At 47.0% G+C, this 27,225-nt stretch overlaps 1 protein-coding gene and 1 long non-coding RNA gene across 6 annotated transcripts in view; one reads left to right on the forward strand and one right to left on the reverse strand.

Annotated features, from left to right (window-relative positions):
• The window catches only part of Tshz2 (teashirt zinc finger homeobox 2), a 425,242-nt gene extending 411,614 nt beyond the window's left edge, over positions 1–13,628 (reverse strand). For both annotated transcript variants that reach the window (XM_060382780.1, XM_060382779.1), the window contains exon 1: positions 13,490–13,628. In XM_060382780.1, the coding sequence (XP_060238763.1) occupies positions 13,490–13,529 (40 nt within the window). In that variant the 5' untranslated portion in view covers positions 13,530–13,628. The remainder of the gene's footprint in view (positions 1–13,489) is intronic.
• LOC110545259 (uncharacterized) lies at positions 13,600–27,225 on the forward strand. Of its 4 annotated transcripts, XR_009591567.1 has the most exons (9): positions 13,600–13,737; positions 17,364–17,504; positions 17,603–17,877; positions 18,002–18,271; positions 19,024–19,257; positions 20,846–20,889; positions 22,306–22,347; positions 23,010–23,156; positions 23,549–27,225. It is a non-coding gene; the product is annotated as an uncharacterized LOC110545259 (long non-coding RNA). The 4 variants fall into 4 exon arrangements; XR_009591564.1 differs by lacking the exon at positions 20,846–20,889; XR_009591566.1 differs by lacking the exons at positions 20,846–20,889; positions 22,306–22,347.

A 27,225-nucleotide genomic window follows, 5' to 3' on the forward strand; every position in this document is an offset into this window, starting at 1 on the left:
AAATTGGTAGCATTTGTCCTCAATTGGTGGACACTGGATATTGAAAACCTCAGATTATAGTGTCATATTTGCACTGTTTCTTGCTAATTCTGAGGTTTACTCTTTCTGATAAACAGGGTGGGGAGAGGCATTAAAGACAGGAGAATGTCAAAGTGGGTCTTCTAGATTAATGGGAGGTTGAAGTGTCATTGAGAGGGGAACCATTATCACTGAGTTACTAGGTGACCTTGAAACTATTACCAATGGTATGCCACCCAAAGGCAGGATAACTGTGGGTTAAATCATAGTCAACAATGGGATTGCTTCCTCCATTATTGTTCTAGTTTTATCTCTGTTGCTGTAATAAAACACTCTAAAGCAGTTTAGGAGGAAAACAGTTTATTTGACTTCTAATTCCAAGCCACAGGCTCTATCACTGCAGGGAAGTGACAGCAGTGAAGAGTTTGAGACAGCTAGTCACACGCCATCCTCAGTGAAAAGCAGAAAGAAACGAATGGTCTCCTGCTGTCTGCTTACTTTCATCTAGCTTTCTGCTGTCCTATCTAGTCTAGGACTCTTGCCTAGGGGATGACGCTGCCCACAATGGGCTGGCATCCCACTATATCAATAGTCAAGACATTCCCTCACAGACAAACCCACCACCTGATCTAGACCGTTCCTCAGCTGAGGCTGTCTTAGCAGGTGAGTCTCAGTTGTAGCAAGTTTAGATTTAAAATTAACACCCCAACCGGAGCTATGAAAAGCTATGACCAACTTGTGTGGAAGATCCAGCTGTCTGAAATCTGCTTGAGCTGGTGGTCTATATGCTTTTTTGTTCACACCTTCATTTCCTAACTTTCACTCCAAAAAACAAGGTCACAGTCATTCAGTTTGCAAACAAAGATGTTGAGTACCAAGTGTGTGCTGTGTCTTACATACAAAAGCAACAGGACATAATGGTTGCCTGTCACAAGTTCATAATCACGATGATGGTTTGGATCCTTTAACATTTATTGAGTGCTTACTGTGTACACGGTGCTGTTCCAAGTGCCTTGTTAATATTACTGCTCTACTCCCAACACTCCAAGAGGGAGGCTTTATTACCCTCATTCTGCCAATAGAGAAATCAAGGCCTGGGTCAGATCATTACCTTGTTAATGTTACGGCTCAAATTTATTGACCACTATGTACAGGGCTCTGTGTTAAGCATATGATCTGATTAATCTCAATTAATGCTCATAAAATCCCAATGAGATGAATCATTTTATTCAGTCTGTGTTGCTAATGAGGAAACTAAACTCTAGGAAGCAAAGGTGCCTGAAGTGATGCAGCCAAGATGCGGCCATTGGTGGGGAATGGAGCCCTTGACAGACTGACTCTGTGACCTGATTATGCTCTGGCACTCGCAGCCTGATGTAGCAGGAGCAGGCAGAGAAGGATGCAATTCTGGGACCCTAGGGAACACGCCCAGAGAAGGGCGGTGCCCCTCCCTACCCAGTCAATTCTAGAAGAATTGCTCTAAACATTCTGTCCTTGTTCCCGAGTTGAGTCTGGGAGCTACAAAATGGCCATATTAAACACCACCCTCATAAGCAAACAGAGGAAGAAAATAAAGGAGAGACTCAAGGATTAATAAAATAAAAACAAGCTATTCTGCACAAACAGCATGTGACACAGACTCCTTTTTCACTCCCCTCTCCCCAACTGTGGTTCTACTTTCTTCTGCTGGGCCAGTCTCTGTCTTCTTCACCATTCATTGGGCCCAAGTCAACATACACTTTTGACCCAACTGGTGATGAAGGAGGCTCCCATGTGGTTGTCCTGCTTCTGGTCCTGCTGCTCAGCAAACAGCGAGGCAGATGGAATGACCTTGTGTGTTTCAGGTCTTGCCTTCTTTTTTCTTCTCCTATACACCTAAAGCTTTCACCTTGGTAGGGGGGAGGAGGACTCTGGCTCCCCATCACAGTTCTGCAAACCATTTGCCCCAATACCCTGGCTCTTCCTGTTCCCAGAAAGATCCTGGGCCTTGACTTTGTGCAGTGTCTGACACCATCTTTCCCATCCAGATGCCTTTCTCTGATGGCCACTTCAGTCTAGACCCAGTGTCAGCATCACTCACATGCAGAGAGCCATTTCCTGACATCTTATTCAAAATGGCTCAGCCCCTCACCATTTTTGTTTTCTTCACTGCAAACTCCATGGCTCCACACTGTAGGATGGACGACTTGACTAACCCTTTACCCATCCTCAAACCAAAGCTAGGCTTCAAGAACCCAGGCTCTTTGCCAGTTTGCTTTAAGGCTCTAATTCCAGAACTTTCCTAACACAATACCTAATACAGAGTAACTTTTAATCATAGCTGTTAAGTAAGGCTATAAGGCAAGGAGTGAACACTTCTCTGTGTTCTCTCGAACCCCAATCTCTTTGTCTTATGACAGATGTAGACAGAGAGCTTTCTTTCTCCTCTCAAGCAGTTACCTGGAGGTGACAATTAAAAAGTGAAGGAGTCAGAACCAGGAAACAGCCTGTAGCTTTCTCCCATTAGTTTAACAACTCCTAAACACTGCACTGCTGGACCCTGGGGATTGAATGACAGATCCCTAGTGGAAGATGGGCAAGGCTGACAAGTCCTGGGGAGCTGGGAGCATCTGGGGCTGTGCCAGGAAGGCACCTAGAGAGCGGGTGTGTAGATACTGAACTTCAGGAGTCAGAAGCGAGACTGTTTCACCCCTTCCCTGCCAATCACCTCTTTTCCACACTCCATTCCTGCTCTAGCTGAATTGGAGGGTCTAGAAATCTCCACTTGAGCAAGCATTCTTATCAGACAGTTCTTCAGTGGGTAAACACAGAACCACTACTGCTTTTCCACAACAGGTTGGAGAAGCCATGGTGAAGAAAATGCACATTTATTATGAAAATTAGTTGCTTGCCGTTAACACTTTCTAAATTGATACAGAAACAAGCTATAGCTGAGATAGAGATCAAAGTTGCACACCACTGAAGTGTGTACAAATTTATTTAGTGACTACATCAGCTGCCTCTATTTATCCCAAAATTCCTACAAAAAGAGAAAGAATGCAGTGGAGAGGAGGAGGAAGAAATAGAAGAGAAAAAAGATGCGCAAGAACAAGTAAAAGAAGGGGAGAATGAGGAAGAGAGGAACAAGGAAAATATGAAAGGAAAGGAGAGAATCAGAGAAGGGAAGGGGAGGGAGAGAAGGAGGCAGAGGAGGGGAGAGGGGAGAGGGACGGGAAAGAGGAGGGTTTGTTAACTCAAGACAATAGGTGAGCACTGGGCCTGCACCAAAAGAATTACCTATATCACCACACTTAATAGTCACAGCTAATATGTGATGTAAACAATATCCTTGCCTTCATTCAACAGAAGAAACTGAGGTGCAATATGGTAAACAGAGCTTTCTTCCAAGCACACAGCTTGCTGGGACCTGCCACTGGACCCCAGGTTCTGTTGGCCCTGAAGAGCTGTCACCAATGCAATGATGTGACCCTCAATCCTAAGGCCTTTGTCCATAAAGGCCACAAAGGCAGGCATGCACATTTCTCGCCAGCTGTTCTGGCCATCCTAAGCACCAGTCTCCATCTCTGGGGGGAGGGGGCAGTGATACCTGGAAGGGGATCATTACAACCTCCAACAGGATCCCATCTCTCCCACAGTCAAAGCGGGAAGACCACCTGCTACCTTCTCAGCTCTCTCCTGCCTCATTCTTGTCAGTCTCCCTCATCGTTAGCAGTACAGGACTGTGGCCTCCTAAATAGTATATTCTTCACACATTAACGCATGTCCATGGCCACAGGCCCATGGCACTTACTGCTTCATCTGCCTGGAATGAATGCAAATTCCCACTCTGTGCCTAGCTCTTCAACATCACACTGTATATTCATTTGTGCATTCGCTTCCTGGTCTCACTCTCAAGAATACTCTCTAGGTGAGGACAGGGAACTTTCTGCCTACCTGCTGCTACTGTTAACACGGAGAGTAAACGCATGGCATCAGGTGTCAAGTCATCACGTGCTAAATGCACGAAGAGCACACGTGTACGGGATTACACGCTCGTGGGAATGCCCTCCTCATGCGTGGCAGTGGTTGCCCTGGAGGTTTTTCTGTCAGTGCCCTTGACTTCCCCTTCCCCGTGTGTAACTGTCACCTCCTGTGTAGGGAAGACGAGGAGGAGCTGAGCAGCCATCTTTGATGCTTTGCTGTGGCTACTCTTGTTAGACTTTCACAATAGACAGACTGAAGAGGCCCCAGAGGCACAGCGAGCTGGCTTTGCACTCCAGTTTGGCCGTGGCTTAACCAAGGTCCAGCAGATCCTGGTCAGGGGACAGGGACTATCATGACTTCCAGCCCAGTGGGATTTGTAAGAAATGGACTCACTTTCCCTCTGAAAAGGAATCCCTTGGCCACCCTCATGCAAACCATTCCAACTCCTTCTTGCACAACTTCACTTTCCCAGCCCAGAGAGCACTGCAGAGCACTTTTCTGCGTGTAGATTATTTTCACACACACACACACACACACACACACAATATTTTCTCCTGTGTAAATTTATTTGCATGTTCTTCAGCCTCCATGATCTAGAGCACAATTTTCCTGGAGTGGGGCCCGTCCTGCTCACCCCCCTAGTTCCCAGCTACTAGGACAAGATCCAGAGTGCAGTAGGACCTCAAAACTCAGTCACTGTCTGAGTGAACGGAGGGTTGTAGGTGAAGCACTAGATGAGGTATCATCTAGATACCTCAGGCACTCTCGAGGCAGCAGATGACGTCACTTCCTCATTATGGTTGGACCTGTAATAAATCTTATTCCTTGGGAGATTCTTCTTCCTTTTTTTTTTCTAAGCAGACCAGCACAGATGTGTACACCTCAGACTAAGATCTACCAGTCACGGGAATTCCAGTTTTTACATTTTGAAAAGTTACTTGCTAAAGTGTCTTTGTGTGGGTGTGTGCAGTGAGTGCAGGGGGCTTCGGGGGCAGAAGCATCAGACATCCCAGGGGTGGGGTTACAGGCAGCTGTGAGTAGCCTGGTGTAGGTGCTGGGAACCCAACTCAGGCTCTGCTCTTAACCCTTTATCCCCTAAACTTCCATTTTTAATAGTGAAAAAAAAAATGTACCCATGTCTCTGGGCTGGAGACACAGTTCCACATTTCCTGGAACACTCTGCTCTTGCAGAGGACCCGAGCTTTCATTCCCAACACCCACACGAGGAGACTCAACAACTGCCTCTAACTCCAGCTCTGGGGAACATGAGCCCTCTTCTGGCCTTCACAGGCATCAGCTTTCTTTATGGCACACACCTGTGCTCTCTGCTACGCACACATGCGCATAATTAGAAATTCAAACCTTTAAAAACAATCATGTCTAATTTCTTTGTATCCCTAAGATCATTGAATCTGTGATAATCAGGGCAGTCTTCTCGCCTTCCTTTCTGCATAATATTCCCTGGTCTGGCTCTGTAGAGTGAGAAGACTCTATTTGCTCAAATCCATGTGTTACCGGGAGTTTCTGAGCTCTGCCTGAGCCCGTGTCTAGATAATATTCTCAGCAAACTTGAGACACAAGGAAGTAGACGATTGTCCCATTTCATGGATTAGCAAGTGGAGGCAGAAATGTGCGCAGCCTACCAAGTTAGCCCACCCACAAGAAACAGACCTGGAGATCTGAGCACGAATCCACAAAGCAAAAAGCACCTTCTGGAACCCAGTCACTTCCTCCTTCTCCACCACTCCATCCACGTTTGAAAATCAAATCCCAAGGGGAACATGAGAAGACGCGCAAGGCAGCGTACCCAACTTTCTAATAAAGGAAAATAGCCGGAGGCAACTCCAATGTAAAACACATCCAGAGCCTTTATTCTGCCATTTCTCCTCTACCAAGTGGCACCGTGAGCAGAATGGATTTAACTCTTTTCTATGGTACTGCTTTAGCCCAACAGCTATTCATATCTCCCTGGAGGGTCAGAGGGAAGACTCCTAAATACACAGAAAATTCCAAAGATCTGATAAACTGAAGTGATTTAAACTAAGCCCCACGCAGTTTGTATGGAAATATTTATCTGCTGTGGCCGCTGCTCACGGAGCCGTTTATCCCCCGTGGACAACCTTGACCCTCCGTCTCATTTTTTGTATCTCCCATGTCCCCAGATTTCGTGGAGCCTTCCATGATACAGGGAAGCACCAGGAAGCTTCTGGGAAATTCACTGGGAGCAGAGAGGCAGCTGCCAAGTCTTTTTTCTTTTCTTTTTTTTTTTTCTCTTTCTTTCTTAAATCTCATCCTGCCTTTCCTAACTATTTTCCCTAGAAACAATAACTGCTTTCTCTCACCTTAATAGCGAAACTGTATAATCTCCACAGAAATGGCTTCGAGGCGGCTTTAAGGAGGCTCCGGTGGTTGCTATTCACTCCCTTCTGAAAGCACTTTACTATTTAGCTCGCTGATCTTAATTTTTGTGCGAGCAGAAATCGCAGGGTGCTTTTCCTTTCATTTGTGTGTTTGTTTCTGGTTTTTAAGCCCACCCTAGTGTCTGGCAGCCTCGTGGAAGCACCGGCCCTTTCCTGCAGCTGAAACAGATACTGAAGCCTCCTAATTAAACCAGCCTTTGCAGATAGATGTAGGGGAGGGGAAAAAACCTGTGTAAAAAGCCCTCTTCAGCGCTTGTCATTTGCAAGGAGAGCCATCGCTACCTCGCCGCGATGTTCCCTCACAGTCCATGGAAGTTTTCCACCTCAAACACGGAGCTGGCTGGCTTTCAGTCTCTCCTTGGCTGTGCTTGGGTTTGCATGCCCACATTTGGTTATCTGAGAGGGAATGTGCGCTTGGATGTCCCGATGTCTTTGTACATCCATGGAGGAGGGGTATAAAGTATTAGACACTGTTCCTAACTTGGAGACTCTGTGTGGGGGGACACTGAATTTTGTTTTGTTTTGTTTTGCTTTTTAAACAAGGCAGGTGGAAAGAGAGCTCTCATTGACAAGCAGAATCCAAAGCAAATGCTTTCAAATCTGATCCAGGTAATTTTTTTTTTTTTTGTCCTCTGTAATTTCCCTGAGCTCATTAGCACTAAAACTTTTGCATTGTATATTTCCTTGTTGTTCAGCAAAGCTAAACAGAACTGATATATATTATTAATAGGCTTAGTAAGCCGGGTCTCTTGCATTTTAATTTCTAAAATTTCAAATAATTTTAGAAATGACTTTGGCATCTTGGGATATTTTAGAATACTCAGGGGACATTTTCCCCCCATATAGAGAGTGTGGAGGATTGGGAGAGGCAACAACTGGAAATTCCAAACAGCCACGTTAATGATTTTCAGAAATGTCTGCATTCATTATTTAGTCATCTCATTCATGAGTTTACTTTGGAAACAAATGTTTCCACAGCTCCTACTTGCAGATCACAGTGCCTGGGTGGGTATAGCCAGATAAGGATCCCTCAGACAAAAATGAGTGCTGGGAACACAGTCATAAGCTGAAGATGACCTTGATGCATGTCTAACTTAGCAACAAGACCTGTGCATGCACAAGGCTTCGGTCGCTTTGGCTCATGGAGCCCAGCAGTGGGATGTCAGGCTCTGAAGTCTCTCGTTTTTATCAACATTTTCTAATGGCTTGGTGAGTGAGCTCTGAGGCCGTTCTCATTGCTGTGTCTGCACTTGCACCCAAGAACCCCCTCAAGAGGAGAGATACAAAGGTCAAGGGTGAAAAACAATGTGAGATAATCTTGTCAATATACAGTGCTTTTTGTTATTTGGGTGTTTTTTTTTTTTTTTTTTTCCTCTTAATGCAATAACCAGATCATCAAGCTAGCATTCCCAAGAAGGTGATTTTTTCAATGTGGGTGGAATGTCTAAGGCCCTTCAGGACCGACCAGCTGCTTGTCAAAGGTCACCCCCAAGCCTCTAACTTTAAATATCTCCTGAAATGAAAAACAGTATTTTGTTTTGTTTTGTTTTGTTTTCTATTCCTGATTGTTACAAATTACTGAAAGAATAGCCACAGGACCCTCTCCCAGTGCTAGTGGAGGCTAAGGTGGAATTTGAGCTCTGATTAAAGACTATAATAAAAGCGATCCCGTTTTCATCACAACATTCAAAAATTAAAATAGATTCCACTCAAAGAAATAAAAATACAGCAGTGCTCTCAACCTGAGAAGCAATACATTTATGTGTGTGCCAAGCATCTTTTAATACCACTGTGATATTTTTTTTCCCTAAAAGTCGTTCAATTTGATTGTAATTAAATATGTAATGAAAAAGCACCGCTTCGGGGAAGCGATGCAAGACATCCTCTGTTAGTTTAATGTATTTCCAACTGACTTTGCATCCAATGAAAATGACACTCTGTGTATGCCTGGTCTCAATACGGAATGTGGCAGGTGACTCTCCTTCTTAAGGGGATCTGGACACGGAGCAGCGCTTCCTGTACAGTATAGGAAAGTCTTCCCAAAGCGTCGCACTGATGGTCCCCACACTTGGAGGGGAAGCTGCCCTTTGGGTGTTTAACTGGAAGACATAATGCAGAAGCAGAGCCCAGGTTTTTTCCTTGGCTCCGTTGCAGAGAAGCTTCATCACTGTGGCCTTAAATAATGCCTGTCCAAGCCTCACACTAAGGCATGCTCAATAAAGAGCTAGATTCCCAAGCCTTGGGGAGAGAAATACACTAACACGCACAAACTCAGCTATTATCTAGTTGGAGAGACACCCACCCTCCCGATGGGAAGTCAGAAGGGATGCTTGGAGGCCTGTTCCTCAGCTAGAGAACGTGACAGCAGCTAAGATGCTTGGGGACAAATCTGAAGAGGCTTAGGGGCTGTCTATGGAGAGTGAAGTTTCTCCAAATGCAGCAAGAAGAACCAAGTTGGCTGGAAACAATAAGAAACACAAAGCGGGAGGAAAAAGAAGAGTCAAGTCCTTCCAAGCAGCATTTTCACTCTCCCCAAAGGTAGCCTCAAGCCTCAGAGACTTCACAAGGTTCCCTAGCGCCCTCTCCTCCCCTTTCTGCTTAGAGCCCCGCCACTTGCAATCTTCTGATTAGGGTTAATATATTATGTCCTGATATGGCAGATTAAAAATGAAATCAATAAGTGCCTAAAACAAATGCACTTTTGAAATGTCCTATTCAATCTGGGTCTTTAAGGGTGAGCCGAGAGGCGGGGGAAGGAGATCAGGAGGGGGCTAGAGAAAGGACCACATAAAGGATCGATTCTGACCCAAAATACTGTAAGGGCAAAGGCATTCTTAGGTAGTTGGCCTCTGTAGTCTGAGATCTGCTTTAAACAGCAAGGATAGCTAAGAGCTCCTGTTGCTGAAGCCTTGTGGGAGAGAGAGAGAGAGAGAGAGAGAGAGAGAGAGAGAGAGAGAGAGAGTCCATCCACTTGTCTTAACACCATACCATTCTGGGAAGCAAAGAGACCTACAGCATGAGACATTTAAGTCTTAAGACGTAAACTTGCTTTTCTGAGGGATGGTTAAGCAAAGAGAAAATCAAGGTCCAGAGACAACCTGGGTCTCGCATGCCAGTAAAGTAAAAGCAAACCCCCCTTGCAGCCACTGGCTATTGAACCCATGCAGTTAGCTGAGATTTCAGGGACTTCGCCCGTGAGTCCAGAATCGACACTATCCTGAAGTAGAAAAGGAGAGCTCTCAGGCCATTCCTATTCCATGGCAGTGCAGTGTTCAGAACTGCCCCGGCTGAATGTGTTTCCCATGTAAATAACCTGTGCTATTAAGGTGCAAATTGCAACTTTTAAGTAATGATTGCTAATAGTCTAATGTTTACCGCTACACAAGGACATCCGTGAAAACAAAATCTGCATTATTCATCTCTGCATTCAATAAACAAAATAAATTGAGGGAGATATTCCCTCCTGCCATACTCCCCACAAAAAAACAAAAACAAACCAAAACAAAACAGAAAACAACAAAAAAACCTGGACTATTGAAAGCTAGGACAAGTTTACAGGAAAGAAGCACAGCATGGCTAGGAGGTGAGCAGAGGCAGGGGATGTTACTTACAGGCATGTTAGATAGTCACGGGGAATGTGATTATAGATTCCATGCCCCATCGCAACTGCCGGGCATTACTATAAAAATAACAGTATAATTCTGAAGTAAACCCGCTGCTGCGTGAGTATGCGGACCACACAGCTGCGGTTGTTAGGGAAAAGAAATGTTAGAGAACACGTCTGCATTTTTTTTTTTTAATGCAAGCACTCTGCATCCTATAAAGTGCAAACACATCAAGGCAGTTTCTTTTTGTTCAACCTTCTTGCCATCGTCTTTTTACCTCCCCTAAAGTGAACAAGGGGGGTGGGGGGAAGGATGCCAAGGCAGATTCCTGAAGATTTTTCAGGTAAAAGCGGATGCATTTTAATGATAAGCCAAACATACAGTCAAGGGAGTGAGCTAGGTACACCTACACATACGTGATACAGGGTATGAAAGCTTCTTTCTAAACTTTCTCCTGGCCTAAGTCCTTTTCCACTGTGGAAAAGTAAGGCTTTAGAAAGCGAGGACCAGTAAAGAAAGAAATGTTCTCTGTTAGCTATTTACTTAAAGAGAATTGCCTTCCTCCTATCCCCCCCCCCCACACACACAAAAACATCCTGCAGTGGGAGGACTCTAAAAGGGAAAGATTAAAATTCTTCATCACTTGGTATATCATCCCGTGGTTCTCTTTAGAGACCTGTATATAGAAAGTTCAGCCACCAATTCCTTAAACTGAATCCTGTAAAGAAACCCAAGAGCCTGGAAGAGTTCTCTGGAGAAAGAGAGGTCCAGGAGAGCTCCATGCCTGGCTCACTCCCATCCTTTTTCGATCTTCTATTATTCATTAATCAAACTAGGAATCGAGCTTTCAACATCGGTCCACGGGAGTAATGACTTACAGTTGTGCATTGTATTTAGTTTTAAGCAGTGATAAAAGTTAGCTCAGCTACAGGCTGAGAGGCACCTTCCCCCCCTTCCCTGCACGGCAACTGGCCAAGGGACCCCAGCTAACTTTGTCTCACCCATCCTAAAGCAGAGTGGGGCATCAGTGACCTCGGATGAGAGGATAAAAACATCGCAGGAAGCATAACCCACCTTAGGGGAACAAATAAATACAGGGAAGCAGGAGAACTCACTGCGTACAAAATGAATTACCCCATCTCAGCTAGAAAAGGATTTCTGCTTCTTCCAGGGAACATAACGAGAATCATGGAGACAGTCTTGCAAAGACACTAAGAATCCAATCGGCCAGGAAACTGAAAGTACAGTCACAAGTTTCTAACACACACACACACACACACACACACACACACAGCAACTATTACAATAAAAAGGTAGCCAACACCAATAGATAGCACCTTAACGAAAAGATCTAATTTAAATAATGTGATACAGAGTCATTTTCTGCACACCTGGATCTCCATTGATCAGTGAATAATTATAATTAAAGTACAGCAATTCTGAGCAAGGCACTTTTTGTAATGAGCTTGTGAAAAGAGACATGTCCAGCCATTCTGGTAATTTAAATTGCTGCCTAGTTCTTGATGGCCTTTACCGGAACTACAGGGAAGGGAGGGGGAAAAACAAAACAAAACAAAACAGTAGTTTTCAGGGCGGTATCATTCTAGCCTTGTCCCAAGGCTCTCTTTTGGGACAGCAAACAATAAGGATGCCATCTCTGATAATCCAGCCTACACTTGAATTTATGTTGTCAGCATTAGATGCAGCAGGCTGACTCTTGACATCTTGAAGGCCATCACACACCCTCACATGGTCAGAGAGCGAAGCAGTGTGAGTTAAAAAAAATAAAAATAAAATAAGAGAGCTATTGTTTTCAAGAGAGGTCATTGAGAAAAGAACCCCCCCCCCCCCGCCTAGACAAGCTGCAAATGTGTATGTTACAAGAATATTTTCATTATTTTGCTCTTAGAGAAACAATTGAAAATACGTGAATGAAAGCTTTAGAGCAACTCAAAGCAACCTACACATGGCCCCAAGAAGTGATTCTGCACTCAGGAGGGAAGGAAAGAAACTGGATTTTCTGAAGCACATGTATTGCTCTTTGGAATGGAAGCAGGCACTGATGGAAAGATTATGAACTTGGTAGCCAGCACGTTCAGACACACACGCTCACTTTCTCCAGGTTCCTAACTCACTTCTTCTTGGGGACTTTGAAAAGTTTACCCAAGTGTCCTGGAAACTTCTCCCCATGTTTGGCTCAAGTTGGAACAGAATAAAACATAGCTGTGGTCTCCAAATCAGTCTCCCCCTCGATGCCCAGAGTAAGAGAGGGAAAGAGAGAGAGAAAGGGGGGGAGCCAACACAACTTAAGTTTTTGCTAAAGCCCTGCTCAACTACAGGACACAAAGAAATAAAAACGCCCACATTAAAAGCCAACAAGATAATGATTGTGCATTTCTCTCTCTGAATATAGAGGGCAAAGCTTGCGTCACTGGCAGTCGGAGTTACCATGGTGAGTGATTTATTGATATATATCAGAATGAATAGATCAAAGGCAGCGAGATGACAGGTGATCAATCAAATGTCAAATCAAAACTAGCAATCGAGTGGAAAGCTGATTTTTCAGTGGGTGGGTCTGGCAGGAGAAAAATGAACTTTCCTGTTACAATTCCGAGAAACAAAACCCCAGTATACTATTAAAAAAAAAAAAAAGCAATTAGGCAATCCGAAAGGAAAAAAAAAGCCCAAACTCTGAAGATCTGTAGTGGGGATCTATTAACCTGTTATGATGTTTAGGGTGAGGGTCCCTGTAAGAAAGAATTCCACAGGACAGTTCCTATGGTGGCAGTCAATTTGCAAAGTTTCCAATGTTCTCTCTGGCACAGAAAATCCAAAGCTGTTTAAATTTCTATGGGGTGCCCCCCCTCCCCTTTAAGAAAAGAAGAGAGGTTGATTAGATTTCTACAAACGATGAATTCTTTTAGAAAATACATCCCAAAGCTCCACTCATTTCCGGGGGTGTCTTTTGCACCTTAGACATCAAAGCTGCACCCTCATGGCTCACAGCCCCCCAAACCAGCCTGCAGCTTGATCAGACCTCACACTTGCAAGCCCTGAGCCCCAGCGACTGGAGACGCTGTCCCTGGAGGCCAGGAGCTGCCAGCACTGACCTCTCAGAGGGATGAGGCCGGTGGGGGGCACCTCCCTCCCCCTGCACCCCAAATCCATAATCCGACTTTGGTTCCAGAGGCAAGAAGCCAGACTGAGAGAAAAAGTTAGGGGTGGGGTAGAGGGTGGAGGGAGGAAAAGTTTAAACGAGGAAGGTTTGGTGGGACAGCTTCCCCCGCCGCCACCCAGAGGGAGCCTGGAGAAAGGAGGATTGGGGAGATCAGTACGGGGTGGTGAACAGGGCACCCGCAAGCTAACCCTCTTGAAAGCGCCAGGGGGTGGTGTCCCCGCCAGCCCCGGGCCAGGAGGGCGGGCGGGCGAGCCGCTGTGCGCCGGGCTCGGGGGCCGGGCACCCGGAGCGGAGCCATCTCTTACCTGCCGCCCGCTTGGGTGCCTGCTGTTTCCTCCTTGGCATCGCTCTACTTAGCTCCAGTCTCACTTCTGGCGCCCCAGCCCCGAGCCGCGCGCGGGGGCCGCAGTCTCGCTCGTCTCTCTGTGGCTCCTAGGACGTCACTCGGCCTCTGTCCCCCTGATGATCCCCCTGCCAGCGCTCCAGCGCGGGGCCGGAGACCCCCTCTCTGGGTGGCAGATATCGCGGCTCGCGCCTGCTGCTTGCAAGTGAGGTTGGTTCTGCCTTGTTTGTTTGTTTGGTTTTTTTTTCCCCTCTCTCTTTTTGTTTTTGCTTTTGGATTTTTTTCTCTTTTTTTTGGTTTTGCTTTTTGCTGTTTTTTTTGGTGACTGGTGAGACACTTGATTTCTTTATTAAACATCCAAGACGGGGTTCAGATGGCAGGGACGAGGGGCGCACACGCACCACGCGCACACTCGCGCGTAAAGATAAGGGGAGAAAACAATCCTGGGAAGACAGAAGGTTTCTTCTTTTTCTTCTTCCTTCTCTTTCCCTCCTCCTCCTCTTCCTCCTCTTCCTCCACCTCCTCCTCCTCCTCCTTCTCCTCCTCCTCCTTCTCCTCCTCCTCCTCTTCCTCCTCCTCTTCCTCTTCTTCCTCCTCCTCCTCCTCGTCCCTGATCTTGATGGCGGATTCGCGCTGGAGAGAGATCACTCACTGTAGGTTTGTTGTTGCTGTCAGATCCCCGTCTGTGAGTGATATGCGAGAGGACAGGAGCGGGTTTGGGAAAGACAGAAAATCTGGAATTCACTCACACACACACACACACACACACACACACACGCACGCACACACACACATACACACGCACACACATACACACAAGCACTCTCGCTTACACACACACACTCACCCCCCCACATATGCTTCTCTCTTTCACACACACACACACACACACACACACACACACACACACACACACACGACAGGGCGAGGCGGCGATGCCAGCAAACATCGATCCCCGCTGAACAAACTGAACATTAACAAACTCCTCCTCCTCTCCCTGCGACCTGATGACAGGGAGAAATTTACTCCCCAGCCGCAGAGCGCCAGGCAGAGAGAGTCTATTAAAGGGACAGTGTCCCGCCTGGGAGAGGAGCTGGGGGTAGGAGACCCTGCCTGTGTGGCTGCCGCCCTGGAGGTACCCTCCTCTTCCTCGCTGGGGCAGTGGAGTGCCCACCCTGCCTAGATGCCCCTCCGGGAGGAAGAGGAAAAGAGAGAAAGGGAGGGAGGGAGAATGGGAAGGAAGGGGGAGGGCTCTGGCAGAGTTGGAAGCAGAGTTGGAGATTAGAAGCTGGGGCAACCTAGGTTTGCTTGGGGGGACACAGTAGGGGGATGGGACCATATCCTTTCTCAACCTGTGCCCTGCAAACAACCTACTCTCAACTCTTTAGCTTCCTATCACTGTCCTTTCATCTTCTTCAAACTAGTGGCAATTTTTCTTTTCTTTCTTTCTTTTTTTTTTTTTTTTTTTAGTTTCTGACTTCTGGACAGACTAATTACATAATGTTCATTCTGCTTCCCTTTTGCTGCTGGTATTTATTGAGCACCTACTGTGTAACTGTTTTACAGCCACAGCAGCTACAGGGAATGGGTAAATCCCGATTGTGGGTGTCTATGAAGAGGGAGGGGAACAGCCTCTGGGACAACTAGACCCCTGGTGTCCAGTCACTTCCCAGAGGTCTGTCCGCTTTGCTGAAAATTTGATGTACACGTTTCTCTATTTTATTTTCCCCCACTGGGCTTATCAAGGAGGTGGGCGCTGTGCATCGTGCTTTCTTCGGAGGATCGCCTCAGACCTCACTAGAGTCTAAGTTTTTTTTAGGGAGATACAGCCTCTTTTGTCTTATTCTATCTCTCAGTGGTGGGTGAGCACAAAAGATACAGCTCCACCCCTCCTCACCCCACCCGTAAGAGTTGTGCAATGAGTGAAAAGGAAGCATACTGAGAACACAACTTCAGAGTGGCCTGGCCTGGTGAAAACTGACTGGTGTGCTGGGGCTGAAAGCGGACTCCATGCGGAATAGTCCGTCTTAGCTGGAACTCCGTCACTGGGTACCACAACGTAGCAGGCGCCTTTGCAGACCCACCAGTGAATAGACAGAGCCTGTCCCGAGGGAGCTCTCCTTTCAGTGGAATAGAAAGTCAGTGACACATGGGCAGGCAGCAAAAGGATGTAAATCTTGGGTCGTAATGAGCCTGGTACTGGGCATTGAACACAGGGCATCACGCGAGATGGACCAACAGTCTACCGCCGAGCTATGTCTCCTGCCCTCTTTTCACTTTTTTTTTTTTTTTAATTGAGACAGAGTTCCCGCTAAGTCATTCAGGTTGTCATTGAACTCATTCTGAGGTAGGTCTTTGAACTTGGGATCTTCTTGTCTCAGCCTCCCTCGTGACTGGGATGGTAGTCCTGTGGCAGCAAGCCTGGGGTGCATCTGGAGTGTGAAGGAGGAAGGATGGCTCTCGAGTGGGGCTGCCTGGGACAAGTCAAAGATAGGTTCTGACCTTGGAGAAGGAGGGAGTCGGGTGAAAGAGGGGATTGATGTAGCTGCTCTTAGCCTAACACCAGAAGTTCCTGCCTCTTACCTCCCCACCCCACCCCAAATGCCCTTACGAGACACATCCACGTTGGCACCGTGAACCAGGCTTTACAGCCCTGGATCTGTTAACGTTTTGGGCCACACACTGCCTGCTGGAGATGAGTGTGGTCCAGCACAGTGCAAGATGCTTGCTTGACAACATCCCAGCCTCTAGATGCCAGACCCCTCCTCTCTGCTCTGATGACAAAACATTTTACAGACCTTGCCCAGTGTCCTCTGGGGCCAAAATTTTTCCCTGCTTGGAGACTACCACCTTGAAGTTTCTAGATGGGAACCTTGTTCAGTGTGGGCCTGGTTCCAGAGTGGACACATTCCAGTAGTAGACTCCAGTATTTCATTCAAACCCACCTGCTCACTCTAGTCTGAGAACTTCTGCCCAGAATATTTTTTTTTTCCCTTCAGGCATCAGACAAAGATAATGCTACTGACCTTAGAAGCAAAGTATGCTTACACACAACTGAGTGGCACCAGGAACCGTGTTGGTCTCGTGTTGGTCTCGTGGCCACTGTGATACAATCTCTCTTGGCCCCTTGCTCCTCCCCACTATGTATCCACTGGTAATGAGGCCTGACCAACGAAAGCTCAGATGCCTCCTGCACCCCCCATCCCTCCTGCCACCTTGACTCTTCCTCACGGGCAATTAAGCACCAGCTACAACGAGTTCAGTCCAGTCTTCAGCAACAGTGCCTTTGGGCCACAGGGCATGTAGCTCAGCCAGCCCTACCCACGGGCCACAGAGTGGTGTTACTGTCACTGTTTGCAAAGTGCAAATTAGTCATTTACAACATTCCCATGCAAGCCTCCGCCTCACACAGGTAGGGCAAGTAATTACATCACCCAGCCTAAACCACCCTGTCAGCCCTCATCACCTCACCTCACCCCAGCCTAGCTCTTCAGCAACTGAGGCAGAAGAGGCCTGTTGTTGTCATAGTTGACAATGTTAGCAAAGAGGCGTTAAGTATGGTTTCCCAGAATACACATAGAAAGCCCTGGACTTCTGAATTCATTGTAGAGTATAGCACCCGCAATCACATGCTCAGGGAGCACAGGCTTGGGAGAGGGGGTGGGCTGTAAGGTGAATTTTCCATCTTCTCTGGAAACCTCTTGCCTTGGGATCCATAGTATGCTCAAGGCATCACTTGACAAACTTCTGCAGGATGCACTAGGGGTACAAGGTACTGCCCTAAAACTGCCCTAGGATGCTGTCCTAGTTAGCCTCCGGTGTCAACCTCACCACAGATCTATTGTTACCACGGAGAAGAGAACCTCACTTGAAGAACTGCTCCTATCACACTGGCCAGTGGCAATGCCTGTGGGGTGCTTCCCTAATGGCTAATGGATGCAGGAGGGCCCAGCCACCATGGGCAGTGCCATCCCCAGGTATGCAAGCCCAAGTTGTAAGTTGTGTATGAAAGTCAGCTGAACAAGCTAAAGGAGGCAAGCTAGTAAGCAGCATTCTTCTGGGGTTTCTCCTTCAGGTCCTGTTCCCGATCCTTCCACGGCTCCTCTCGGTGATGGAGAGCAAACTGCCATGGAGCACACACAGGGATGCACCTCCAAAAACCAATCGCAACAACATTGGAAATACGAGAGGACAAAAACAAAAACGAAAACGAAAACACCCAAAACCAAACAAACGAAGCTGACTGGGGGAACCCAGTCTTGGAACAAATAAACTCAAGACTGACTTCAGCCATCCTCCCAGTCCCTTCCTGCCTTCTCAGGCACCTCCACTCCTTTACAGCCTTTGGTGGTTAGTTTTTTATCAATGGACAGTCTTTATAACTCCACTCACTGTGTGTGCGTTCTAGCCATTTCCAGCATATCTCTGGCCTTGTTTCTGGATGTTCTTTCATTGAGTTGTGTTTTTCCTTTAGTTGCTACTGCTAGAGCACCGTGCTCAGTCATCAGTGAAGAAGGTGCTGTTCATACCAGTGGGAAGCAGAAGCAAGAGTACTCGGATGGCACTGAGTGGCGTGGCCATAGCACTGCGCAATTCTGCATCACACAAGCGGAAACGGACGCCCCTTCAAACCTCTTTCATTTGGAGAAAGTTGTGGTTTAGTACTGTGTCTCCTCTAGGCCCGACACCTGCAAACATCTATCCTTTTATTTATTTTTCACGTGTCTGTGTCTGGTGGGCACAGGTGCGTGTGCATGTTCACCTGTATATAGGTGTCTGTGACCTCAGGAATCCTTCTTGGTGGCTTATTCATTTAGCTAGGGTCACTCAGTGCAGCCCAGAGCTTGCCAACGTGGGCCACAGTAGCCAGTCAGCCTTCTCTGGGGAAGCCCTGCTTCTACCTTCCGAGTAGAATTACAGATGGGCTGCCACACCCGCCTGGCATTTACCTGTGTTCTGGTTGATTAAAACTCCTGCCTTTATACTTCACGATGGCCCCACCTGAATGACTTCATTCTTAACCCCGATGCTACAGAATTCAGGCTGGGAGGCTGAGGGAGCTGAACTTTCACAGAGTGGTTTGATTTGCTGAATTTAATGCAGGACTGCCTTCTATGCCAGTGAAAGGCACCACTGTGCTTTATTTACGGTAGTTATCTAAAGTGTATGTTTAGTGAAGTCTAAAAAGTTCATATATTTAAGGAACAAGAACTAGTGTTTATAGTTTGGATGAAGACACACATGGTAAAGTATGAAAAAGTTTGTTTTTTTTTAATGGTTTGAATATAAGATGTTCCCATGCTCTCTCGTGTGCTTCACCTTGGTCCACAGGTAGTAGTGCTGTTCGGGGAAAACATAGAACTTTGGGGGCATGGGATCTTACTAGCTGACGTACAGTGTCACCATAGGGCCTGGCCTCCCTTCTAGCCCCAGATACTCTGTGTCTTCATCCGTCAAGATATGTGCAAATTGTCTCCCACTCATTCGCACTTCCAGGGACAGAAGCCACTCCAGCTGCCCTGAATGTGGCCATGCCTTTTCCACCACGATGACCCAAGTCCCTTAAAAAAGGAGCCCAAAGAAATCCTTCCTTCCTGAAGTGTCCTCTGGTCACAAGGACAAGAAAAGCAAGAAACACGGGTGATATGGACATTTCCAGAATGGAAAAGTTACTGAGCGTATACACATACTCAGCATCTGGGAAACATCTCTCAAGAGTAAAGTCTTTCGGTAAGGCTGGGTTAATTCTGAAGAATTCAGCTTCCTGGGATCCGGTGCTCAGACTTCAGGATGAGTAAGGGCATGAGCAAATGGTCATGACTCACCGTTTGCCCCACAAAGAGCTGTTTCCATCTTTGTGGGTATCAGAATTACCTGGACACTTTCTTCTTCTCCTCCTCCTCCTCCTTCTTCCTCTTCTTCTTCATTTAAAGATAAAGAAGCCCAGGCCACACCCCAGACTTAATACATTAGGTCTAGAGCATGGCCAGAAAATCAGAAAAATTTAAAAGTCCCCAGGTAATTCCAATCTGGTGCCAAGGCATGGGTACTTTTTCCATTAAAAAGCAAAGCTCTATAAGGGTGAATCATGTATAGAAGGTTTTTCAATACAAGGTAGAAAGCATCTGGTTCAGGGTGAGTTGCAAGATCATCCAGGTAGACTAAAGGAAACCTGTAAACTCCGTGCCAGGCCATGATAGTGAAGGTTGATTTTGATGGTTTTCTCCCTTTGACTCTCATTGCTGGGCTCCAAATCAATGCAGTAGAACTATTTTCTGAGAGCCTACTTCATGCTGGGCTCTGATTCCTGTGGGCATGGGGATGGCTTGGGAGACTCTGTGTTGCCCCCATGCCTCCTGCACAGTCTTCTGAAGTCACTCTTCCCTCCGGCAAAATTCTTCCTCCCTCTGATATGCTGTGCCTCTCCCCTCTAAACCTAGAAATGCCGTCTCTTTTGGGCCTCATCCTTCTCCTGTTCTACCTCATGTCTTCATCATGTACTTTGTTGTTTATTATCTGTCTCCTACTACAGACAATGAGCTTGACTTACACTAGAGCTCTAATCACAGTCCAGTTTTGCTGTAAGGGAGAAAAAAAAGTAAAATCAAATCTAAATCGTAGTTAAGCATACTAGCCAAGAAAGACATATTCAAAACACTTTGGCCAAGTTGACATGACCTGCAGAGTCAACTGTGGTCTACTGCATCTCTTCCTGGTCTCTTCCTGATTGCCTCTTTTGTAGCAGATGCTGCTCTATTGCCAACTTCCCTCTTTTTATTCTCCCTTTCCACCCTCACCTTTTTCCTTTAAATACTACCTCTTCCAGAAAGATGTCCTAAATGGGTAGCTCAGGATTCAAACTTTTGCTCACATAGAAATAGGCAACAGAGAAGACTGACTTGTGTTTGGACATCAAGGTCATGGTTAGAAGGCTCATGCGCATAGAAGGCTCCTGGTGGGGGTGAGGAGGTGATGCTGAGTTAACATTTCTAACTAGTGTTCTGGTTATCACAGTGTTCAGTCTCAGGAAATTAACTCTTTCTGTACTTTGCTTTATGCATTTCTGTGTATATATATAAGTAATGCCTAAAGCACAAAGAAACAATATCCTCAAACTTTGCTTCATATTATAATCAGCTTAGTAATTTAAAAACAAAAGCAAAAACAAATAGCATACCCCAGAGCCATGCATCAGCCTCTAAGGATGAAATCCAGTCACACCCCAACATTTTGTAAAGCTTTCTGGTACTTTCAATATGTGACTAAATTCGGCAGTCAACAGGCTATAATTCATTGCCTTTTTTCTTATGTCCTTTAGCTCACCAAGATCCCTCATCAAGTACTATCTTGTGAAAACATCAGGTTGGAAATCTCTAGTTATTTTTCTCCTTCCTATGTTACCTATACAGATTCATGCTGTGTGGGACAGTAGACTAAGAAGACCCTGGACAGAGGATAGGAAGGAAAAAGTGGTGTGATGGGTTAGAGGAGATAGCTGGATCGTGTCTCATACCAGGGTCAGGGGGACAGACAGTGTCTCTGAAGAGGTAGCTGTTACACTGAGATTTAGGGAAAGCCAACCAGAAACAGGGGCCTGAAGTGACAAAGGTCTCTGGACTTCAGAGAATAAAGGACATAGCTGTCCTGTGCGAAGGTGTACAGATCCAGGTAGGGAGAGGGAAGCAGAGACTCTCCAAGGAGAGACAACTCCATTACAAAGAAGCAGCCCTGTCAGAGAGCTCACAAATGCTAATCTGTTCATGTATGCACTGAAAACACCTACTCCATTAGAGGTCCTTTGCTCAAGTGATGATAGCTGGTACAATGGTGACACAATGGTGGCACAACCTGTAACACAAATCCAAGGCCAGTCTGAGCCACAGAGTGAGTGTTCAAGGCCAGCCTGGGTCATCCAGTGAGACTTCATCTCAAAACAAACAATGAACAACCCCCAAGGGGATGGGGTTACAGTGAGATTACACCTGCCTAGCATGTAGGCCCTTGGACCAATTCTCAGTACCACAAAACTAAAAAGAATAAAATAAAGTAAATAAGATGAGGAAAAGTTGACAGTAAAGTCTGGGATTATGCAGGCTCTCTTCTAAGAAGAAAATCTCCCAAGTTCTTGGGGTTTTTGTTTGTTGGTTGGTTGATTTGTTTTAAACTCTTGTGATTCAATAAATGTGGGGCTTTTTACAACCACAGTTAAGCATTATGTATGTCTTAAACAGGATGGCTGCTGAGTGGACAGGCCAGGCACAGGGAGCTGTGACATTTCATGTCACGTTTCTGCGTTGGAGTTGGTTGCTTAGAGTGGGTGACAGTGTTTTGCTGCTGATGCCGAGGAATCCAGACCAGGGCTCTGGCTCACCCGCCCATTGCTGGAGTTCATTAGCCACAGAGAGACACTAAGTGACTGTAAGGATGGGCGCCGCTTGGCAGCATGTGACGGGCAGCCTTTGTGAGTCCCAGGTACCAGTGTAGTTTATGCCACGTCAAGTGTGCTCTGAGCGCCACACTCCCAGCACTCATTAGGACCATGTGCTCAATGGTGCCCCTCAATGTCTCGAAGCAAATAGAGAATGATATCATCCTCTCTGAGAACACCTTTCTGTCTTATCCACAGCATGTCTTATCTGTTATGATTAGGGCATTAAGCCTCCCATTGTCCTTAACATTTCATGAGACTCTACCTCACTGTTTGCTGGGATTATGTCAAAGTGTCTTGTCCTGAATGCCGTTTTTCACCCAACAATACAGCTTGTCTTTTCTCCTTAGGCACTGCTGGGCCACTGACGAGGCCAAGCAATCCAGCTTAAAGTAAGTGAAGAGCTGGAAGACTGCCTTAAACCCTCTTTCTGTAAGGCTTGTATCTTGGTCTAATTTCCCCAAAAGAAAGGTTTGGGGACTTAGAACTAAAGGTTTCTTTGCAGATAGTATGTTTGAGAAATGATGATAGAAAACTGTCTCCAGGGAGGGAGAAAGCAAATGAGTGGGTACCAGTGCAGGGTAGACAGAGACCAGAGTCCTGGAGAAGAGCTGGGGGAATTGGGAGACTGTACAGACCACAACTTTCCAGTAGTCACTCTTTAAGGACAAGAGAGCTGGTGTATTTATCAACCCAGTTGTCCAGCTATGATCTCATTCCTAGCTTCACCTTGTAGGCTCGAGGGCCATCGGTACTGGCCTGTGCTCGTTCTACTCATATTAAAGAAATGGCATCACCTGGAGAGGAATCTCTCAGCTTGTGCCCCTCAGGAGGGCAATGGCAGGATTCGGGCCACTTACAACAGCAGTTCTAACTTCCAGGCACATGGTGGGCCTCTAGTAAATTTCCATGACATGTACCTCCAGGGTTCAGACTTCTGCCGTACCTTTGCTGCCTACACTCTTATCCAGGGCTGGCTTTTATAATGAAGTATTTATCCCCTGCTTCTAAGTCTTTCAATTCTTGGGTTTGGTTGGTCTCTTTTCTGCCCCAGGACTTGCCTCTGTGGAGACAGAAGACCCTTCCCTCCTCTCTGTACTTGCACTGCTGCGGAGAAGCACGCTTTCGTACTGCAACTCCAGCTTTTGAAAAAGATTAAGGCGTGCACTCTGACTCTTATATGGAAGTCCTCACGCACGAGGTGGGTGTAGAATGTTCAAAATTAGTATTGCCCCCACACGTCTCAGGACACAGGATCACTGGGAGGTCAGATTTAAACATACTTGGCTACTTATAATTGGGCATTGTTGTTTAATTTGTGGGGGGAAAGTGATTAGAATCCTCATGTGTGAAATGTGATAATTAGACCATTGGATTGTTAAGGGCTTAGGGAGGGTCCTGGGAGCACATGTTCTCTTCTTATATGCTGCCTGGTGCATTGGAAGCAATCCCATATACTCAGGCTTTTGACTGACTTGCAGGCCTCTGTTGATTTTAGACCGAAACCCAGGTCTTCATGCATGCGAGGCAAGCGCTTTCCCACAGAACTCTATCTCTGCCTATAAGCATTTGTGCATTGTTCATTGTTTGCAGAGCGCCTGGCTTATCTACGCTAGGTCCACTCCGAGTCACATCGAGAGATAAACTCACTTTAGCTACGTTTCCAATCTGCAAACATAAATCCCAGAAGGTGGGAGGCCCATGAAGAATGGCCCCAGCTGACAGAGCGTCAGTTCAAGCCAGTGGAGGAGGACTGGCCTGTGGACCCCACTCGTTTGTCCATCGAGAAAGTGTCTTCATTATCCAGGAGTGTTCATCAGGCCAGGCTGCCTGCTGAGGACACAGCATGAGGCAGGAACCTGCCTGGGCTCTGAGGAGCCTGACAATTAAACACAGGACAGGCTGGTGATAAGAGTGATCCCATAACCATGGTGACAGTCACGAGTGACAGGCACATGGTGACAAGTGCCATTTCCATCTCTGTAGCATAAAAATACACTCGGCTTTAGAGGCAATTGATCAGGCTCAGGGCTACTGTGGCCTCCATTCTATATTTGAGGAAACTGAGTCACAGAAAGATTGAGTGACATCACCAAGCTAACAGAGAGAACAAATGTGGAAGCCTGAGTTCACTGGGCTGGGAGTGTATCTGTTGTCAGAATGCTTGTCTGCCACGTGGGTGGCCCTGGCTTCCATCCCTAACACCATATAAAGCAGGTGGTGGCACAGGCTTGGAATCCCAGCACTCAGGAGGTGGAGGCAGGCAGGTCACAGTTATCCTGGGCCACGTAAGGCTAGCCTAGTCTTCCTGAGACCTTGTATTAAAAAAAAAAAAAAAATAGAAGCAGCCTGGATTCAAACCCTCCTGGTGTGTGAGCTCTTGGGTCCCCACAAGCTTTTTGTCACCAAAAGCACTGTTTCTCTGTTGGTGTTCTCCAGCACAAGAGTTATCCGAGGCCTTTGAACACACCCCCGGAAGCAAACCCAGGGCAATTGTTTTGTTTAGTGCACCTGCGTTGGGGTCAGGAAACACCGATCCCAGCTCCCTGGTGTCGCTGACCCTCCAGGTCAGAAGGATGCACTTGGTAGTTTTGGGGTGAGGGCGCATAAGGGATGAATTTATTCCATGGGTACACTTGGGGACTCTGGGGACCTGGGGCTGTCATGCCTTCACAGGCCGCACTGATGGTTTCTACTGGGCCACATAGAGCCTGGCCTGCTCACATGCCAGGGGGCTAAGGTGAGGGTGCCAGCACTGAGTTCCAGCCTGCCCAGCAGGATGTGCACAAAAGACAGCAGGCTCCGCTTTGAGCTTGACCTGGTAGTTCAAGTATTTAGCAGCATCTGCTCAGGAAGCTGAGGCAGGGGGATTGGAAGTTCAAGGCCTGTTTGGCCTACAGATCAAGCTCTAGGCCTGATGGAGCGATTTAGTGGGACTCTGTCTCAAGATAAAACGTGAAAAATGGCTGGGGAGGCTGTTCGGTGGTAGTCGCTTGCCGAACACGTTGGAGGCACTGGGTTCAATCCGCAGGACAGCGCTAACATACTAAAATACAAAACGACTGGAGATTAAGTCAGACTGCAGACCGCCTGAGCGGCTGCACCTCTAGCAAGCTCTGATAGTGGGTGCTGGCAGAACCGGGGACCCCCACATTGGCTAAAAAAACCGCAAGGATTCACCCTGCATAGGTGGAGGTTCTGCACTAAGGCTCAGGACTCGGTGAGGCTGAGAAATTAGCAGCCCTGGTTCAGAACTAAGCGTGTGAGTCCACTCTTCTTTCAACCCCCCCCCCCCAGCTCCTCTCTCCCTGACAGCTGCAGAGAAGCAGAGCCAGCAGAAGGTCTGACTCCCCCTATGTTCTCAGCAGCAGCAGCAGCAGCAGCAGCAGCAGCAGCAGCAGCAGCAGCAGCAGCAGCAGCAGTCAGGGCCTGTTGAAAATGAGGAAGGGCAGAGCTTCGGTAGGACTGCCCCAGTCCTTCATCAGACCAGCCTATTGTTGCCTGTCATCGTGGCTTCCTCCCAAGAGCTTTTCCTTGATGCTGGGTTTACATCTGCCTGACGTGTAGGTCTGCAGACCCTAAATGAAAGAGTATCTGCTTTGGAAAGGGTTGCTCTCTTGGGAAAGGGCGACGGGAGAAAATGGACTCCCCTGCGCTCGGCCCTCCAGAGATGGCACCCAGCCCCTGTGATAAATGACAGCATTAACAAGGCTTGGTTGAGAGGGGACCTGCAGATTTACGACTTCCTGTGTCGGCCAGCAGATGTCATTATGGCTGACAGAACAGGAGCCCTTTCAAGAGCTAGCTGGGGGCGGGGCTAAGGAGAGAAAAATTTGAAAAAGGCAGAAGCCTAAACTACCGGTTCCAGGGGTGCTGCTGTCATGGGGGAGGGGGGTGGAGGGGAGAGGACCCGAATTTGAACAGGAAATCAGAAAGCTTGCAGAATCTCTGAACTAGTGTTGCTGAGGATTAGGCACAGACCCTCAAATAAAAGACAGCACGATTGGCTTTCCTCAAGTAAGAAACCCTTTAGAGTTTTGTTGTCAGTCCGTGTGTATGTGCAAACATTCTCTGAGATAAAAATGAGCACTCTGTGCTGAGCAAACAGATATTTCACTCTGAGACATCACTTGGACAAGCCTTTAAATATATCCACTCTATGAATTCAGCAGCCCTTTCTGAGCAAACCTTAAGATGCTTATAATTTTACCCATTTAATTTTATTTTTAACATTATTTGTGTTGACTCTTTGTGAATTTTATATCATGCACTCACTCCACTCCCACTCATTTTCCAGCCCTTCCATATCCTCCTGTTCCCCTTGTGACATCAACAAAATAAATTAAAATAAAACAAAATAAATAATAAAATAAATAATAAAATAAAACAAAAAAAATAATAAAATAAAACAAATCTCTCTGTGGAAACTGGAGAGACATAGCGTGTCACACACGATACCCTTTTGCCCAAACAGCCTTACTTGCAAATGTTTGTTGCAAGGAGTCATTGGTCTGGTTTTGGGTCCTCTGGCTTCTGCTAGACCATCAGCACTATATTTTTGCCAGGACTTCTCTATATCTTGTTGTTGCCCTTATGTCATGGAGATCCTGCAGCTTTGGATCCGCAGGACTGGCCCTTCACTTGCTCCCGCAGCGCATAGATGGGGTAGATTCTGGGGTGGCTCAGCCCTGGATCTGGGCTTGGATGGTAGCCGAATTGGTCAGCCTGTCAGCTCTCCAGGGCCCACACAACTGGTGCCAGTTCTGCCCCAACTCTCTCTGCCCAGGTGACAGAGGGGTGGGGCTGGCTCTCCTACACCCACATCACAGTTGGTGCCACCACCATGCAGGGACAGCTGAGGAGGTGAATTCAGTGCAAACTCATTTATCATCATGGCCCCCAGCAGCAGCCAGGACCATAGACATCCAAATGGCCATTGGTGGTAATATGGGCCATGGACATTGACACAGACCCTTGCTGCAGCAGGGTCATGAGCCCCGGTATGGCCCTCGCTGGCCTCACAGGCCAGGCCATCACGATGGCCTCAGGTGGCACTGCAGGCCTCTCATATCAGGCTGTTCCTCTCCTCCTTCGGTTCTCCAGTTCCTCCTCTCTTCCCAGCACATAATCGTTTCCACTTCTCTTTTCTCTCCTCTCTACTCCGTACTTGCTCATTGTATCGACAACTGGCTGCCCTCTCACCTGTGCCTAGAGGTGGCAGTTGGGCCTCTAACTTTACCCATGTTAAATAAACAATGATTGTTATAGGA

This window comes from Meriones unguiculatus, chromosome 4 (assembly GCF_030254825.1).
Source record: "Meriones unguiculatus strain TT.TT164.6M chromosome 4, Bangor_MerUng_6.1, whole genome shotgun sequence".
Taxonomy (NCBI): domain Eukaryota; kingdom Metazoa; phylum Chordata; class Mammalia; order Rodentia; family Muridae; genus Meriones; species Meriones unguiculatus.